Here is a 19,932-nt window from a genome sequence, read left to right on the forward strand (position 1 = left end):
GTTTTTTTTTTAACCCTTTCAAGGCTGATAGTGGATAAAATGGAAATCTAACCCACAGTGGATGTTTGAAACCACAGCTTTTTTCCTCCTGCTTTAAAAATATTAGAATATGCTTTTGCATATTTAGGATAAGCTTTGTCTTACTGGTAGTATATAAAGAGACAGCTGTTCTTCCCACGCTTAAAGCAAAGATAAGCATCTGCCATCAGAACCTGACCTGTACACTCAACCCAGCAAATTATCCTAATTGGCTTTTAAAAAATAATTACTATGTAATCTCTTTGGATTCTAATTATACAGAAACACACACTTGTGTAATCCAGTTTGTGAATCTGCTACTTTCTGAAAATCTGGAAAAAACATTAATGACACACACACACAAACATTTTAAGACTGAACAATGTGTTTTATTGGCAACCTTGATTTGTATACAGCTGAATTTGAAGGACTTGTTCTCCAGTGTAGTTGATTTTAAATAAGTTAAAACATATTAATAGGAAAATTAATAATAAATCAATTAGATTCTTACATTTTGTAACAGAAACCATTTTACGTGGGTTTTGCAATCTAAATGGAAATTATACTGCCAGTTGTATTGTTCAGTAATGTATAGCTTTGTTGTAGAAATGTATAGTGAAGTTTTGAGAGAACTATTTGCATGTTTACCAACAGTGACATCGAGCAGATACACTTGACTGCGAAACAGCAGTTGAGCTGGACTTGAAACACTTTATGTACACAACACTAGTGTGGCAGAATAATCTTTTTCTTGGTAATTTGGCACCAAGAATGTTCCTCCACTCTAGCTGAGTCCCCATAACTCCTCCATCACAAAGCCTGGTTGATCATCAGTCAGAAGTAGTCCAAAAAATGAACTTTTAATTATGTACAATTCTAACTCTGTAAGCCTTAATTGGAAACCAACCGTTTAAGAGCTCTCTGGCTGTGAAAACCATGAGCCAGGCTTTGTCATGTAGGTGTTTCTTCCTATATCTATAAAGTGCCTTTTATAAAGCTCTCTCTGTTTGTTTTTTCACACCAGGGCCATGCGTTGTGGTTTTTCTAGGTTGGCTCGAAATTTATCAAGAAACCGTGATGCTAATTCGTCATCCACTAGTCTCCCGTCACTGGACAACGTAATTGTCATCAGCTGCTTGGTGCATAGGGTCTGATCATCCTCACAGAGGTGCAGTTCAGCCCTGGACGTCCCAACAGCAAGGATACATGCCTGAGGCGGGTTAATCACAGCACTGAAGCCACTGATTCCAAACATCCCTAGGTTAGATATACTGTGGGATAAAAAGAGAAAAAGATAGCACGCATATTAGCACGTCAAAGTTAGCTGAAGATAATAAAAGGTCAAGACGATAAATAAAAACTAAGCAGGCATTAGTGGCTATAAAATAAATTTATTTAGGTTAAAAAAAAAAGAAAAAAAAGAAAAAAGAATATTATCACTTTTAATGAATGACTTTTTGTCAACATCTGATAGACAGCTGCTAAAATAAAACGCTAAGCAGTTAAGATTACTACAGAAAAATTCAGCTCAAGAACTGCCCCTAAATATTGTGCAAAAATGACCTGAGGGCTTTCTGATGTTTGCATTAATGGGAGTTCTGGTTCAGGGGAATGGAAAAACTAATAGGTGAAGGATATAGACATAATGTATATCCTCAGGAGGACGAAGAAAGTGGTCTCCGTAGGAATCCATTGCTTCTGCCTGACACAGAAACCCCATTTGTTTCTAAATGACACCATTAATTCTAATGAGTTAAAAAGCCCCCCTCCTTCACACTTCTGCAATTGATGAACAGTAACTGATTGTCTTTGTCGCCCAAGAACACATTCAGCTCAGGCTCACACGAAATGTAGAATATGCATAATATATTGGCTCACTGTGAAACCAGATTTTAATCATAAATGCGGAAATGTATAATGGCTTATTCTTATAACTGAGTTTCAAAGGAACATTGGGGAAATAGTATTAATAGATCACAGGAACCACTTTTTGACACATTACAAAAAAGTATATTGAATAGCAATTAACTGAGACAGCAGTACTAAAAATAAAAAGGAAAACCTGGTAAAAATACTGACTATAATAATGACTTTACCTAAATGAGCCTCCCTGGTATTCCTCAGGAAGCAGTTTCCCATCTCGAGCCTTCTGGGCCAGAGCCTATAAAAACACAAGATGGATATTCTTAAAGAAATAAATACATTTGATGTATAAAATAGATCAAATACACAATAGCCAGAATACATGTGTGATATACACAACAGACTTGGAAATGTAGATAAAACCATAAGCATGTGCAGTACTAATTAACTGTTAGTTATTGTACAGTCTGCAACACAAAATACAGAAAAGAATGTTTTCCTAATAAGGTTCAGCTCCTCACAAATGCAACTAGAAAAATGTGCATTTCCTGCGAAAATGCTGTGTGGATGCCTTAACGCGTAAGACGTCTGCTGAAAAAAGCTGAAAAAGTTAAAAAATTGCAAAAAGTTGTCTGGCGGTGAAGAAACTGAAAATTTTGCAGAAAACAGGTGAAGAAGCAGAATTTTTTTGCTGAAAAGTGGTGAAAAGCAAAAAATGTAGCCCTGAGCAGGATTCGAACCTGGCCCTTTTGGTCTCAAGGTAGCCACTTGTCTCACTAAGGCAAGCTCATTCTCACAAAGAAGAGGTGGAGAGACTGACAATTTTGATGAAATGAGCAGAAGCTGCTGAGAATTGTGCTGATAAGAGGTGAAAAGGCTGAAAATTTTTGCAGCAGAGGTGAATAAGCAGAATTCTGCTGAAAAGAGCAGAAGCTGCTGAGAATTATGCTGATAAGAGGTGAAATGTTTGAAGATTTGGCAGAAAAATATGTCTGTGAAGGTTCTCAGTCATCCAGGTCATCGTAGTCAAAGGAGCTTGCAAAGAAAAGCGTCTGGACTTCTTTAAGTTGCTTGAAGACGTTTCACCTCTCATCCGAGAAGCTTCTTCAGTTCTTCAGTTCTCCACCATTTGACCTTAGAACTGAAGAAGCTTCTCGGATGAGACGTGAAACGTCTTCAAGCAGCTTAAAGAAGTCCAGACGCTTTTCTTTGCAAGCTCCTTTGACAATTTGGCAGAAAAGAGGTAAATCAGTAGAATTTCATCTCATACTCATCTCACTGAGCCAAACTGGTTCTCATATACCTGAAAAAAGGTGAAAAAGCTGAAAATTCTTATTAAAAACAGCAGAAGAGGCCGAGAAAACACTGAACTTTCTGGTGAAAAGAGGCAGAACAACCTGGTTCTGCTCAATTTCAGTCCACCAATCAGAGGTACTGCTTCTGTCTGCTTCATCAGGCTGTGTACTTGTATGTATTTCTGCCATGGAGCGTTAACAAGAATCTGAGATCCATATTAGAAAAGCTGCCAAAATCATAAAATGTTGCCGAATTGTAATAAATTATCAATATGAATTACAGGTCTGTGATAGTGTATTAATTTGTAGTGGAAGAAAACATGTGGACAAGGTGGAATTGAACCCACGACCTTTGGGCTTCAGACCCGTGTCATTACCAACTGCGCCACTGGGAAAGAGCCCGGGGCGCCTGGAAAACAGGGTGATGAGCAGTCAGAATTAGATCGCGGTAAGAGGCGAAAAACGCCGTTTTTTGGAGTTACAAAACGTCGTGTAACTCAATACCTAGGTGGGATAGAAGCATAATTCTTGTACTGGGTGAATCAGCGGACTTTGGTTTACTTTGACTGTGATTTTCATAGCTCTTTGTAACTCCGTCGCGGAGATATGACGAGAGAAGAAACGGATTCATTTTCGGAGTTTGAAAAATGAAAGGAGGACAGATTTCCACCCCTCAAACAAACATAATTTATGGCTCAACGGTAAGATGACTGTAAAAACTGCTTAGACCGTGAGTGTCAGCACTGTCTGAAGATGAATTGGCACAAGCCCCATGTCTTAACTTCGCTTCGTTAAGGAGAAATGACGATTTGAAAATGCCTTCAGTTTCAGTATTTCAGCTCTGAGTTTCACAACCTCCCCATAGACTTTGAATGGGGAGTTTTGAGACCTTGTGTCACTTCGAGGAAAATTGTGAAAAAACCGTAACTCACACAATAATTATAGTGACACTGTCTTAAAGCCAGCAAAAATACCTACATTTTGATGTATAATTTGTGGGGGATGAGTGGAAATTGAGCAAGTAGCAAGAAGTTGTTCAGACATGAAGAGAAAATTCAGAACGGACGAGCACTCACTCTGAGTTAATTGCATAGCAACCATAACAACGCATGTATTTTGTGAAAAATCACAAAGCTGCAACTGAAAACTTAAAGAGGCATTAAATGAAAACGGTAACAGATATGAAAAAGCTGAAACACACAGGAATAGCCCAATCATTTGAGAACGTTTTAAAGTTTGAATGGTGTTTCTATGTGAAAGTATGAGCATGTAGTTAAGTTTCAAAAACAAGAAAGTTTTAGCAGAATTTCTGAAGTTTTCCATTCATTTCAATGGGACAAATTAAAGGAAAAAAGTGTAATATTTTAAATAGTATAATAGCAATAAACACCAAAAGATATAGCCGGAAAGAGCAGAACAGTTTAGAGTTTGAACTGAGAAAATCGGCTGAAAACTGAGGGAGTAGTTAAGGTGCAAAAAACGTACGGAAGCGACAAGAATAAAGGATAAAGAATAAAGAGAAACAGGAACTCAATGCCCTTGAGGGCATCCACACAACTAATGAAAATAATATTAAAATCAATGTCTGACATTGAAAAAAACGAAAAGACAGAATAAAGAAACGCAAATGGAATTCAAAACTGAAATTGCACTTTTAAAATGTTCACCATGGTCCTCACAGAAATAAATTACTATCCTAATGTGCATGGGTAAATTAAAGAAACGGGAATGAAAAGCACCCAGAACTGCAGATGAGGCATCTGGTAATACATTAGTTCAGCTAGGTTATGCGAATCCTTGCTCTCTCACAGCATGAATGCTGTCTGAAAAGCTTGGAGAAAACCCAATATAACTGAGAAACAAAGCGTGAAAAAGGTATTGTTTCTAGTGCAAACACATGGCTCATTCAACCTTCTCAAAGAAGGATGGTGATATCAAGCAGTAAAACATTATAAAAGTACATGCTCCACATTATACCACAGACTGTGTTGAAATAATGAAGAGCTTATTGTTAAAATGTAGCACTGAACTTATCTTCTTCTAAGTTATTGGCTTATTTGAATAGAAATGTTCTTAAAAGGTTAATGGTGGGATATAACCATCACGGAAACTTGAGAGTGACTCACAAGACACAATAGAGTATGGTCGGTACAATTATGATAAGAGCCCTAAGTGCAAAAACAGTCATGTTCCTCTGCATCAAATCAACGGCCAGCAGTGCTCTATTCAGACATTGTGTTAATTTTAATTCGAGACCTATGAAAACCAGCAAATGCACATTTACCTCAAAGCAGCAGCACAAATAAATTGAATAGCTGTGGGTGGTAAAGAGCATTTTGAAGGCTTAGGTGGAGTGACATGTGTGCAGTGTTACTACTCATGCTTTAAAGCAGCTGTTGTGTATGCAAGTATGTTAGTACTGAAACATTCTGATCTGGCATCTGAACAACTGACAAATATTACATTATTTGAACTAAAATAATCAAAATAGGTTAAGACAATCACTATAAAAGTAATACATTGTCTTCTGGGAGTCACAACAAATCATTAGCAATATAATTAGAAAGAACAGAACACTTTGACCACTTTAATTTTAGTTCTCTAAAGAAAAAAAAACAAACGAAAACAATTGTTTTTCAATATAATGAAAAAGGAAGGAACGCAAAAAGGAACAAAAGATAAAAAAGGAACCGTTTGTGATGCAAAAGTGTTTAACAAACATAGCAGCGCTTCTGGTCTGAGCTGGACCACCACGGCAGCCAGTGGAGACAAACTATATAATAATACATGTACATATTTCAAAGCAAGCAGCTATGTGTATTCAATAGGTTGATGAAAAATGTAAAATTGTATTGTGTACACAACTGTTTACACATATTCACCTCTGGTTTTGGTAGTCAAAGTCAAAGTGAAAGTCAACACAAACAGAAGCACCCGATCTTGAGCAATCACATTTGTTGCAAAAACTGATCACATGGGTTTAGGCAGTTACAGTAATAGTATGTCTAAAACCTAATCACACACCCACTGCTAAATCCAACCACCTGCTGACTATCACTGGCATACACAGATATGCACCGTGAATCAAACGTACTTTCACCCCTCTCAAGTTTAAATTAGCACTCTTGCATGAACAAATGCTATTATACTAATACGGTTTCCACCACTGTCACTGCAACAGCTAAGGTTACATGTGCTGACACTGAGCTGTGATGTCGATAATGTGCAAGCAACACTGTGTCATTAGAGCCATAAGTGTTCTAAAAGTCAGCTCTACTTCTTGATTATGGAAAGAGTTTTGCATTTTCAGGTTTTATGACTGGTAGCTGATGAATCCAACATCAATGTGTACAAAGATAAGACAGTCATAAAAACAGGCTCTGAACTTTAGGGAATTTTACATGTCAAACATTATATTTTTTATTATCATCGTCTATTTCAAAGTCATTTATAATTCATCGATTTGTGATGCATGCGTCTTTGATAGAAGTGTGTGGCTCTTTTCATTAAGTATCTTTTTGGTGCTTTACATTTTCAGAGCAACCTTGGAAACAAATTATTGTTCCCAGGTGTTTATGAGAAAGCAAAAAATGAAACAAAAAAAAAAAAAAGACCATTTTTACTTCATATACCATATCTGATCGATCTCTTCTCCAGATATCAAAAATCAAATTCCAAATCTACTGGCCTTTATATTAGATATAAAGTGCTTCTCCTTTTCAGTTGATTAACTTTGTACAACACTTGGGAGATATCAGGTTCATCTGGTTAGTTAGCTCTGCTATCTGCTGACTTGATGCTAACTTAACTTCAAATACTGTTTTAGCCACCACCACTGAGCTGGTGCGTAGGTTGCCCAGAGTGCTAATTTGGACTTTTCCATGCAGTACTTTTTGCTTTGCATTTATTTATTTTTATCAAAGCAAGAAAAGAAGAAATATTCTGTTCAGGAAACATCATCTTCCAAGGGGTTTTCCAAGCTCCAGAGTACACAATGGTCAAAAACCATCTGCCCATGTTCCCAGATTTTGTTTCAGAACTAACCACCACATGGAGAAAACAACGTCTGCACGTGGCACTGCACTCTATGGATTTTGAGATTCTCCGTTTTCTCACTTCCCCCCTATGAGGAATAGAGGAGCTTGTCTTGTGTCTGGTGTGTGTGCTACGTACCTTCACTGACAGCACTCCGAATATGACCAGTTGTTTATTTGCTATGTTAATTCAGCTAGAGGTAAAGGACTGTCTAAACAGGGGTTGCCCCACTGAACCTCCACTGAACCTAGCACCAAAGGTTTGCCTTGTCAGGGAGTGACAGCATAGTCCACCAGGGCAACCTCATGAGCCCTATTTAAGGAGGTTTCTGTGAATGATATTTGTATTGTAGCTAGTAAGTCATTACCACACTCTTGTTCAGATCTATTACTGGTGCTCTGACACTGGTTCAGTGGCTACTCTACAGGGCGTGTACATATACTCCATAATGTATTTGTTGTGATGAGTGAATCAACTCCAAGGAAACACAATGTTATTACTACAACTTCTGTTCCCTGAAGGAATGGAAATGAGGATTGAATGATGCTACTCTGAATTAATTAAGTTCCAGCCAGAATCTGTTAGGGTCCAGTCAAGTCTAAATCTCACATTAACTCATAGCATGTCAGAACAATGATTACACATAGTTGTTTTTTGCCTTCAACTCTTTTATTTTCCAGTTCTTTACCTTAGCATTAGATGAGATCTCCTGGACTCCTTTGTTTGCAGCATCCTTGATGATTGGAGTAATGAGACCTTTGTCTGTCGCCACAGCAATAGAAATATGCACTGAATCAAGTGCACGGGCTCCATCACCAGACCACGTCACATTCACTTCTGGCATTTCCTAGGAAACAGGAGTCAAAGGTCACCTCATGTCCTCATGTTATCAGGGATAAATCAAGACAAAAAGAGATAAGCTCTCTTCAGTTGAGGTGTGTTAAGCTGCTTCCTTATTTCTACAGAGGTTGCTACGGATCCACATATTTGATTTGGCACAGATTTTACACTCACTTACACTCTCACTCTTGATGCAGCCCTCCTACTTTATCTGGGCTTGTGACTGGCACTAGAAGACCATTAGTTTGTGATCCCCTGAGGCTGAATTTGTATCTCCTCCTGCTCTAAACTGGGAATCTTTTGAGTGTTTTTAACAAATACTCATCAGAAGTGGAGCCCCTATAATAAAATATTAGTGGTAATGCAAATGAGCTTGACATTTGAGAGGTACACAAATACATTAGACCAACAGTAAAACACAGTGAATGTGACAGTGCCTGTGTTGCTTTGGTAGCTTTTGCAATCAGAATTAAGATATGAATTCACTATTGTGCCAAACACATTTTGCTTTTTCAAGATTTCCCCTTGTGGGACTAATAAAGGTATCTTATCTTATTAGCTCTATAATCTAAGGAGCTTGGAAAGAAAATCGTCTAGACTTCTTTAAGTTGCTTGAAAATGTTTCACCTTTCATCCGAGAAGCTTCTTCAGTTCTAAGATCAAACGGGTGAGAGTCCCAGATTTAAGCCCCATGGGAGTGTCACCCCAAGAGGGACAATGGACCCCCTAATGATCCTCTACCCAATTACACGAGCCTAAGTGTGAAAACGGGTGTAGGTCACTGTCCGCCAATGTTTTGGGTGAGCTCATTGTGAAACCTGGCCCCACCCTATCATCTGATTTCCTGAGGTCAAATGGCCCAGGATGTGAGTGGGCGTTAAGGCATCTGGGAAGGGATCTCAAAGCTGGATTATAGATGGCAGACAGTTAAGTGTCGTAAGCCACCGCCTCTGTTCAAAGATGGTCGTTCACAGTGGACATAGATGGCTTCTTTCACTCCTCTTTCAAACCATCAGTCTTCTCTGTCCAAAATATGAACATTGGCATCCTTGAAAGGGTGACCTTTGTCCTTTAGATGCAGATGGACAGTCAAGTCTTGTCTCGTGGAGGTGGCTCTGCTATGTTGTGCCAAGCGTTTATGAAGTGGCTGTTTGGTCTCTCCAATATGGAGGTCTGAGCATTCCTCGCTACACTGTACAGCATACAGTACATTGTTAAGTTTCTGTTTAGGTTTGTGTTTAGATGGCAGACACCAACTGTCTGCAATCTACAATCCAGTGTTGAGATCCCTTCCCAGATGCCTTAACGCCCACTCATATCCTGGGTCATCTGACCTCAGGAAATCATATGATAGGGTGGGGCTAGGTTTCACATTGAGCTCACCCAAAACATTGGCTGATTGTGACCTACACCTACCATTTTCACACTTCGGCTCGTGTAATTAGGTAGAGGATCATAAGGGGGTCCATTGTCCCTCTTGGGGTGACACTCCCATGGGGCTTAAATCTGGGACTCTCACCCATTTGTTCTTAGAACTGAAGAAGCTTCTCGGATGAGAGGTGAAACATCTTCAAGCAACTTAAAGAAGTCCAGACGCTTTTCTTTCCAAGCTCCTTAGACTACAATGACCTGGATGACTGAGAACCTGCACAGACATTAGCTCTATAAATTCTCTGTAGGTTCCTTTCGTTGAGGGTTCATCTTTTTATTTCTTCATTTCTATTCGTGTTATTAAAGTTATTACATATTATGTGGCATAGAATATGACAACATCTAAGGCACGACAGGAAGTCATAATAAAAGGATAGAGTGCAAACAGAAGTGCATTTATCACCAATTGGCGCACCTGTAAGAAAAAAAAAACAATCATCTGGAACACAAAAATTCAAAACTGGGTACATAAATCAACATTCTTCTTGTGGGGGGAGTGTGTGTGTGACAGAGAGAGAAAGGGAGAGAGAGTGTCGAGTGGAAGTGTGTAGATGTGTGTGTCTTTGCCATGAAATTTACTTGAAAATGAGGATGGGAAGTGGCAATAATGTGACACAATATTTTATATTAGTATAATAAAATAGTATTTTAGAGTGTAAAATAAGTAAGTCATTATATTCTTATGAAATGTTGCTGGAATAACTACATTACCAGGAGGGCCACATCGTCCACAACGTCCTATGCCTTGCACATATTCTTTAAATCTAACAACACATCTTAGACACATGTGTCCAAATGGTTTATTGAGCACTGGAAGAGATTAAAGTTATGGATAACACTGCAATGTTCTAAAAAATACAGGGTTAGAGATGAACAGATGACCCATCTTTAGCAATTACACACACTGAAGGAACAAATGACAACAAATGAGGAGTACTTACTCTGAGTGTAACAGCTGCTGCCTTGATGATGAAGTCATTAACAGACACTTTAATCTGTTCTGAAAGGACAAAGGAGGATTTATGAGAATAACCTAATCTCTGCTTATTATTATCAGATCTAAGCCAAGCGGAAAGCTGGATAAGCTAAAAACCTATGGTTCCAAATGCCAAGGCACAGTGAAAGTCGAGTATCTTGTACAAGACCTGCAATGTTTCAGTTATCAAAAAACATTCAGTTAAAGAGGGGAAATTCTAAATGAATTAATTTCCATGTAAACAAACTGCAAGTGCATGACATTACACATGCTATTGCATAGGGAAAAATGCAATATATTGTTGTTGTTCACTCCAGCTGATCAGAAGAGGCCCCTCTATGCCAAACTCACTGATGCGAATTTGCTTCATTCCCTGCTTGATGTGTAACACACATTGGGGCAGTCAGGCTTGGCATCAGAGCCAACTTTTACTAGTGGCCAATAATGCAGTACCAGACAGTTCTGAATGCTGTGAGCAGTATGATTAATGAGCTAACCGTGAAATCGCACTGGTCGAGAACAATGAGAGTCCACAAAAACAACCGGTGAGAGAATCCCTCCGTACACACACAACCTTGCTAATAGGTCTGGAATGGCCATCCCATTTCCTCTATCACAGAGACAGGACCCAAAGAGATTTACGGTTTGTTTGACTGTGCTGAAAAGTTGAGCTAAATAAGGCCAATTACGTGACACAGCATTAAACTAAGTGTTTTAAAATTGGAATCTGACATAGTACTCTTACTTAATCAACATGAAAAAATGTCCTGAAGTAGTCACAGGATCCATTTAGAAAATCAAGCCATTAAGGATAGATAGAATGGTTTGTGGTGGAAACTGTCCTTCAAATTACACACCCAAAATTCTGTTTCACAAGCAGTAGCTGTTTGCTCAATAACCGTTGTTAGGGAAGGTTGTGAAGCTGAGGAAGTAATGACCACACTGCTAGTTTCAACCAATGCTTCATTTGATATTAGAATTGCATCAGACTTACAGTATTCAATGTGTATAGTGTGTATTTTTTTAAAAAAAATTATAAGATTGTAACAATCTATCTTCCCTGTGGTATTCACTGCCCCTACATTTACTGTTAAACCCACATTTATTCCTTGGCTTTCAGTTCTGACTACCTTTATTTTGTCATTTCTTACTCAAGTTTTCTCATTTTATACTTCAGTTCTTAAATGTCACTTGATTATTTGAAATGCACAACACTTTGGTCAACGGCTATTGGTTTAAATGTGCTATATAAATAAATTTGACTTGTATTTAGAGGCCTTTAATAGCATTTTTTTAAAATTCAGTAATACTGTCATTTATCACATGGTACACAACAACAGATTAAACATGTTTAAGTATTAATACTATGCTGTAGAAAATTAAGAAATGGCTTTGGTAGACATGGCTCTTTCCTAGATCTCATCAGTAGAAGTCAGCCCTGTGAATCCAACTTCAGCCATTCACAAATCCCCTCTTAAGAATCCATACAGCATGTGCACACTCATCATGCTGAGTAAGTAAAATGTGGCAAGTACACAAAACATGCTTAACAAAAAGCACAGCAAACAGAAATAAAGTTACAAGTTGTGCCCTTTGTCAAGAGGAACTGACTGCAATTCCTTTTTGGATTTAGTTTGTCTAAATTACTTCTCTTTATGATGCCATACTGTCTCTGTGATACTGAGAACAGGGCTCTATTGCAGCCATAGATATACTGCAGGTCTTGCTTGTGGGGTACTGCTTCATGGATAGGCATTTAAACTTCACAATTGGCTAAATCATTTGCCAAGTACAATAATTTACCTGTCCATAAAACAAAAGTCACCACCCCTGTGGAACACAGATGTGTGTATTGATTTGAAACACAGGAACGGACATGAACTACGAGCTGAATGCTTGAATGAAGCGTCACATTAATCTTCTGAAATCCACAACTTCACAGATAAGCTGTCTTACAAATGTACCTGTCAGTATGCATTAAGGGAGATACCACTTGCAGGACAGCAACAGTGTTAATAAAAAGACAAGTTTTTTCATTTCATTGTTTTTACCTTTGGCCAGATCTTTGCGGAGTTGCATGACAGTAGCCATGTCACAGTCGATGGATGCATATGAATGGGGGATGGTGGTCTTTGACTGGGTAAGCCTTTGAGCAATCACACGACGGACATTTGAAGCTGGAACCTCAGTGAAAGTTCCCTGGAGATATGAAGGAGGAAGAAGGGGAGGTAAATAATTCAGTGAAGGATAAAAAAAAAAAAAAGACATTTTGAGAGAGCCAACACTGATATGGTGGACACATCTTCACTGCTGTGTCTGCTAATGACTCCAAAAACCCATGAAATGAATTGACGGCAGCCTTGATAGTTAATGGCTGGTTAAAAAGAATCCTCAATCTTTGAGATGAACAGGCAATACCTTACGGGATACCACTAACTATACCAAATGAAACTGATAAATATCTACAGCAGCAATGTAAAAGTTAACCATGCAGAAATAGTGATTGAGATGAGACAATCCCATTACATCCTCTTAGCCAAAAGCGACAAATCCCCAAATGACTGAATGATATCTGGCAGTTTCTTAGTACGACCCGAAATAGAAACTGCGCCATGTAAGAGTATTTTTGAGAGGATGTGTGAGGAGTGATCACCGGTGCTCCTGGTTTTCCCGGTACAGACAATGGAGGTATGTTTGGTCTGCTTCCTGGAGGTAGAGGACTGGCTGCTGGAGCAGAGATGGGACTTGGAGGAGTTGAGGCTACCACAGATGGCACTGCTTTGGGAGCAGGAGATGCTTTCAGAAGATTCAGTGCATCCCTGTTAAGAAAAAAAAGGGACCATTTTAACATTAAATGTGAGAAAGACACTTTTAGAAGAAAAAAAAACAAAAAAACAAACTACATCCTCGAACCTCCACTGAAGCTGGAAGCACCATATTCAACACCTTTTTGTCCAACAAATACACTATCCTGCCTCTGAACATGACCAAACCATCTCAGCCTTATCTCTTTCTTCTTTCTAAGTATGAAGCCATACTACTGCTCACTGATCATTGCCGCTCCTCTTAGCCTAGCTTCAACAGCAATCCTAGTGATTTTCCATTCACTGAGGCCACCTGGAAGAGTGTCAAAACTGTTTTGGATGCAGGGAAAACCAGACACCTCAAACTAGGCACAATAAACACATTGGACTGGGTCAGAAGTTTGTCAAATACTACTCAGGATAAAACTTTATATAAAATTATCAATATTTATGATTGCACCACATGACAATCCAAATAGACAATGAAAACATGCTTCGTTTGAAGAAAAAAACAAAAAAACAAAAAACATGATTATTTTTCAGCTTTAGTTGACTCAGTCTTTGTTGAACTGCACCTGATTTTCAGTTCCAGCCTGTTAAAGAGATAACAGACATCATTTATTACTTCTAATAACCCTTTTCTTTTTCATTTATCAAATGACCTAATTTTTTTATGTAAAAAACAAATCAAAATATTTTCTTCTTCATGAAAAAGTGCTCCAATGCCATTATCTCTGCCTTGACTGTTATTAACACAATTTCATCTGTGTGAAACAACACTTACATAACTAAAGTTAGTATAAAAATGCATTATTCATCCACATCGTTCTATTTGCCCTACAAGTAACAGTCATCTGGTTTTTGTTTGTGTCAGATTTCTGGAAAGGTAACATTCAGTTTCTTCTGGAGAAAAGGAGTCATGAGAATCGTCCGTTATTCTCAAACACCATCAGCACGGGTAGGATCCGGTGCCAACTGCAGGAAAGCTTATTCAAAACCTTTGGTCTAAGTGGACTTCCCTCTAGCATAGTGAGTCATGGACAGCCTGACTTTAACCAGAAAAAAAAAAACAAAAAACAAAACAAAACACTACATCCATGAACCTCCTCTGGAGTTGGAAGAACCGTTTTCAACACCTTTTGTCCAACATATACACTATCCTGCCTCTGAACATGACCAAACCATCTCAGCCTTATCTCTTTCTTCTTTAAAGGAAGTATGAAGCCATACTGCTGCTCACTGATCATCACCTCTCCTCTTAGCCTAGCTTCAACAACTCTTTCCCATAAACTCACAGTATGGCTCATCAACTTAAAATAAATAAATAAATAAAAATATGCTTGAGTAAATATAAGTAAAAAAAAAAAAAGAAATAAAGTTAAAAGTAAGAGTCATCTGGTTATTGTTTTTGTGAGCTTTTTGGAAAGGTAACATTCAGTTTCTTCTGGAGAAAAGGAGTCATGAGAATCATCCGTTAGTCACAAACACCATCAGCACGGGTAGGATCCGGAGCCAACTGCAGGAAAGCTTATTCAAAACCTTTGGTCTAAGTGGACTTCCCTCTAGCATAGTGAGTCATGAACAGCCAGACTTTAACCATGAAAAAAACACTATCAAATGCTGTATACTAATTATTTTGATGTAACACTGCATTCACATTAAAGAACTGTTTGTATACAACTTGCAAGTCATCCTGCACCAACTTGATACAACATAATAACACAGTCCCTTCATTAAGGCTCATAGTTCACCCTTTAAAGTTAAGGATTACAATCACGCTATCTCGAGGAGTCATTTGAACAAGCAGATGTAAAATGTGGATGTGGAATTGTCACTATGGTAACCCAGGAAATGAAAATTTCCAACATGTGGCTAATGTGCTAAAGCAAGCAAAAGCTAAAGCAATTTATTCAAATAGCATTTCCTTAGACAAGAGTGCCTGGTTTACAAAAGTTAACAAACAGCACGAGAAACTAGAATTAATAAAAACTTAATTCTGAAAAGGACAAACAATAAAATCCATGTAATAACTGAAGGCATTTAAAGGCAGGATGAAAAAAATGTAAATATAGCTTTAAATCAAGTTGCTGTTTTGGGCCTTTTAGTCAAAATTGAATGGTTCCACATTAGTCTCCAGGCCATAGGTCCTGCCACATGCCTTCAGCAGCCCTCCAATTTACAGGCCTTGCAGCTCTGTTTCAAACTGAAAAAAAAAGTCTCAATACGTTTGTTCTGCAAGGCTTTTGTGGGCAATATCAGACAATCAAGACAGCCGATTAAATTGGACAACTTGTGAAACTTGAGGTAATAATATTACCTTAAACACAGAATCTTTACTCTATAATTACATCAATCACTGAGCATGATATGGACATTTTTCTCTAACAGCCTACAGTTTCATAAAGGTTGTAGAGAAAGTGATTGAAGATATTAAAGACTGCTATGCTAAGAACTAAAATGGGAAGAGAAAGGCAATAAAAGAGAGGAGGTACTAAGAAAACCGCTCTGGATAATTTTGATCCTACTAGTAAGAGCTGGAAGGAGCAGGTATCAGGTGTACTTGTTTCTAGCTCTTTAGTTCTAGTTCATCGGATATGTAAGGGGTCTTTTGTCTGGACCAGCTGCCTCTCACCCCTAGCATAGCGCTAGGAATAGCCAAAGCACCACAGCTGCCAATTTGTTCCGTCTGGCACATTCACTCCTCCCTTTCTCTTACCTATAAAAGTATGTGTTTGTGGAGGGAAAGGGGCAGTTTGCAAGTCCCTCAGCTAACCACAAAGGACGACAGAGAGTGTTTATTGATTACAGAGGGCTATCAATTTCAATACCACAAAGTATTATGAAAGTCCCATATAAGAATCAATAAAGCCTTTATGTTCTTGAATAAATTCAAGTCAAGTCAACAGCAACCTGGAGGGGCCACTAAAAGATGACACCGCAGATACCTCTTTTTTTTTTTTTTTTTTTTTTTAAATGTGGCTTTCTGCCATGCCTTTTTCAGACCAACCATTTATATCATTACTGACAGCCAAGGAAAAGGAGCTGTGGAAAGACTAGGAGAAGGTGACCAGAATATTAAAAAGGCACAGAAGCAGCACTCACATGCACGCATGAAAAGACAAGTCTGAACACACTGCAGGGATCATGAATTTAAAATAAACAAACAAAAAGAAATCAATGCTTTTAAATTCAGAGGGAATCAAAATGATGTATTACAAAAAATAAGTGTAGTGTAGTCTGACTAGCGTTTTCTTAATGATTTCAGCTTTAAAAAATAACATCAGTGCAGAAGCACACATTAAACAGCACATTTCCACTACAAAACTCAGAAATAAAACAACAATATTATTAACAATATTATTGTTTAGAATATTGTTTACAATTCAGGGTGTAACAAAAAGGGTGTAGATTTACATCTAGGTGTTAACAAGATCAAAAAGGGGTTAAATTTAAAAGTATAGGCCTCCCAAACTAAAGATACTTCAAATGCACAGCAATGTGAAAGCTTCAGAATTACTGGCTATCCTTTTCACTAATGCAATCAAAATGAACATAAATGATATCTCCCCTGGATTATCACAGGGTTAATATATTCCTGTTGTGAAAATATAGCAAACACAGCTGGTGCTGGTTTTTAATTAGCTGTCACAGCATTGGACGAGTCAATCGTTGTTAATGACAATGGTGATAAAAATGGTGAAAAAGAGCAAAAAATGCATTTGCCTTTACACTTTCTGTTTTAAAGCTCTGCTTTTGATTATTGACCAGTACTTACACAGTACTTTTCTAATCTATTTCAGCACTCAAAGTGCTTTCTTACTATAAGCCTCAATTACCTGTTCACACACAATCACGTTTTTCTAAAAAGTGCGTTTTAAGCTAACATTCACACACTCACGCTTTAATGGATACATCACGGGAAACTCGTGCAGAATATATTGCCAACACACCGACTTTCTGACAGTTACACAACGTGCTCTACGTTCTACGCCACAACTGGCTAGCACTGAAATTGAATGCGAATTTGTGTCTGTTTTTACTCAAGAAAGTACAAAGCTTATGTCAAAGCGATATGAAAACATTTGGTTTTAGTCTCCCTAAATATTTATTCATTTCCTAAATATATACCAAATACTTGGAATATGCCTTTCTGTGATACTGCTCCAACCAAAAAAAGTCACTGATGGGAAGTAAAGGGCTAAAAACATAAGCAAAGAAACCACTTGTTAAACATTTCCTCTAGCTGGTAAATCCCACGACAATGAGTAGGGAAATTGTAAGTCTGGTAAGTCAAACTGGCCGGGCCTCCCAAGCTTTTACTGATATTATCACTAAGTAAACAACATAGTATGCCTCTGTACCAATATTTTGTATCACCCCTGGCAGTGACAGCCTTGCCTGCAGAGTTTTAGTAGATACCAGCTAGGTAATGCCTTAGAAATAAAGCTTTGTATTTGTAGCTTTTTGCTTGTTTGCTTTGATTTTCTGGTTGCTCTTTGAAGAGCACATTGTTCAATAACAGAGGGATGGTTAGCCTTTTAATTTTTAATTAAAAGAGTCCCTCTTCCTTTGATATGTTTTCAGCCTCAGCCTTTCCTTTCTGAGGATCAGCTTAAGTTTCATCAAGTGAATATTCCGCTAAAGCATTCAAGCAAATCTGGAGCCCAGCTGAAGGTTTAAAGAGGAGGTCTCTGAGCAACCACATGAAATACAATTAAAACTGCATCACTAATCGAACAATTTAAAACCTTGAAATGTTGACACACAAAACACCCAGCATGTCTATGCTTATAACCTAGAAAATTAATGTAGATTTGTATTAAAAATACATATCTAAATGTACCTAGTGTAGAACAGCATATCGTACTTGCTTGTTTGTTGTTAAGAAACATTTACATATGATTTTTAGTTTGCGATCAAGATGTACATCTACAGAACGGGATTGCTAAAACAAAACAAGTGCCTAACAGGTTTTCTAGGCTTTCTTGCAGCCTTAAACTCACTTGTTAATAAAATTGGTGACATGTTGAAAACATTTAACGTAAATCACAGTGGTGAAATTATGAGAAGGTTTATCTTATGAGAAAAGAAAAACCCACCCTAGTTCTAGGAGTAATCATTCTTTACAGCATTTAGTTTAAAAGACTTCGTGCATACTTCCCTTACTGTCTAACACATACACACCCTTGAAAGCATATGGTCTGTATTTCTATGGTCACCAGTGTGTCCCAGAGACTGGGTTGCTATGGCAACAGAAGTTTCTTAATGAGATCCCTCAGCAGGGTGTTAGTTGGGTAACGAGAGCATTCAATCAAGTCCCCACTGACAGCAGGTAGCCATTAGATCCTTGTCTGTTTGCCACTTTCTGTTGCATGAAGATTTAAATACCTGATACTTTAAACCATGTTAGAGAAATTTCTCCAACATTACTGTCCACATTGACCTGTTCTTCTAACATCTCCTTCCTTTAGAGATTCTGCAATATTATGGTGACTGATTACCATACCAAACAATCCTTTTTAAGCTGATACACCACTAACAGTGTAAACAAACAGAGTACAGTGCATGCAAAAACTGAGACTGATAATTTTACTTTAAACTCTTGACCTTTCAGACTGACCTGCATATGATTATGTCTAGCATCTGAATCTATAGAGATTTTAGCAAACATAATAATCATTGGCCATCTCAAGGTTTGTGTGCAAACACTCAAACAACCGTAAGTCAAAGATTAAAACATAAGCTATAAGGGTATTATGTGACCTTCAACAAAAATAAGAAAAAAAAAAGTCTTAAATTTGCCACCATAAATAAGCCTGACAGCTTGTTTGCACTTTTTACAACCTCCAGCATAACTGATGCACAGATGTTTATTATTATAGGAAGGTATATATCCCATATGCTTGCCTTAAGCATGATATATCTTGCAAAAAAAAAGAAAAAGACAAAAGAAAGTTAAGCCAGTTAAGTGAAAAAACAAACAAACAAACAAACAAACAAAAAAAAACAATTTGTGTCATTTAGGCACTTACTCCTTTGTGATTATTCCTCTAGGGCCTGTGGGTGTGGCCAGTTTTGGATCCAAACCATGAGTGTCCAGAATGTGTCGTGCTGCTGGGCTCAGACGTAACCTGGAAAAGAAAACGAGAGTGGCAAAACTTTTAGTTTTAAAGACCTCATCTGGTAGCTTCAAGGTAGTTGCAGAGAAACTTCAAATGAGTTTTACATGGGACAGCTTACCCAATACCATGTGGTGACAGTCTAGGGCTGCCACGATTAGTCGACTAGTCACGATTATGTCGACTATTAAAATCGTCGACGACTAATTTAATAGTCGACGCATCGTTTGAAGCTTTGTAAGATCACAAAGGACGCAGGAATGAGTAGTAGGATTTAAGAGTGTAATAACGGACTGAAACAGAAGATGGCAGCACTGCATGTACAAGGATGCCAGCTGCCGTTAAACCCCGAAGAAGAAGAAGCTGTGTCCCAGAATTCATAGCGCAGCCCAGCGCAGTTGTCAACAATGGCGGCAGCTAGTTAGTTTTAACTTTACTCTTATTATTCTTTCTGGGTCACAAAATAAACGTTTAACATATTTTCAGGCGAGAATGTAGCTGTGTAAACCTCAAATATCTGCTCAGTTTATCAAGACACCACATATTTTCAA

At 38.0% G+C, this 19,932-nt stretch overlaps 1 protein-coding gene across 1 annotated transcript in view; it reads right to left on the reverse strand.

Annotated features, from left to right (window-relative positions):
* Positions 1 to 385: 385 nt before the first annotated feature.
* pdhx (pyruvate dehydrogenase complex component X) overlaps positions 386 to 19,932 on the reverse strand; it is a 32,676-nt gene continuing 13,129 nt past the window's right edge. Inside the window, exons 5-11 of the mRNA XM_085281768.1 lie at positions 19,295 to 19,393; positions 13,112 to 13,277; positions 12,510 to 12,657; positions 10,424 to 10,482; positions 7,900 to 8,058; positions 2,115 to 2,179; positions 386 to 1,289 (exon numbers count right to left, since the gene is read on the reverse strand). Of these exons, the coding sequence (XP_085137894.1) occupies positions 1,034 to 1,289; positions 2,115 to 2,179; positions 7,900 to 8,058; positions 10,424 to 10,482; positions 12,510 to 12,657; positions 13,112 to 13,277; positions 19,295 to 19,393 (952 nt within the window). The 3' untranslated portion in view covers positions 386 to 1,033. The remainder of the gene's footprint in view (positions 1,290 to 2,114; positions 2,180 to 7,899; positions 8,059 to 10,423; positions 10,483 to 12,509; positions 12,658 to 13,111; positions 13,278 to 19,294; positions 19,394 to 19,932) is intronic.

The sequence above is a fragment of the Mchenga conophoros genome, linkage group LG7 (genome assembly GCF_057382185.1).
Source record: "Mchenga conophoros isolate Kocher_MC1m ecotype Shallow Benthic linkage group LG7, M_conophoros_male_GT1.1, whole genome shotgun sequence".
Taxonomy (NCBI): domain Eukaryota; kingdom Metazoa; phylum Chordata; class Actinopteri; order Cichliformes; family Cichlidae; genus Mchenga; species Mchenga conophoros.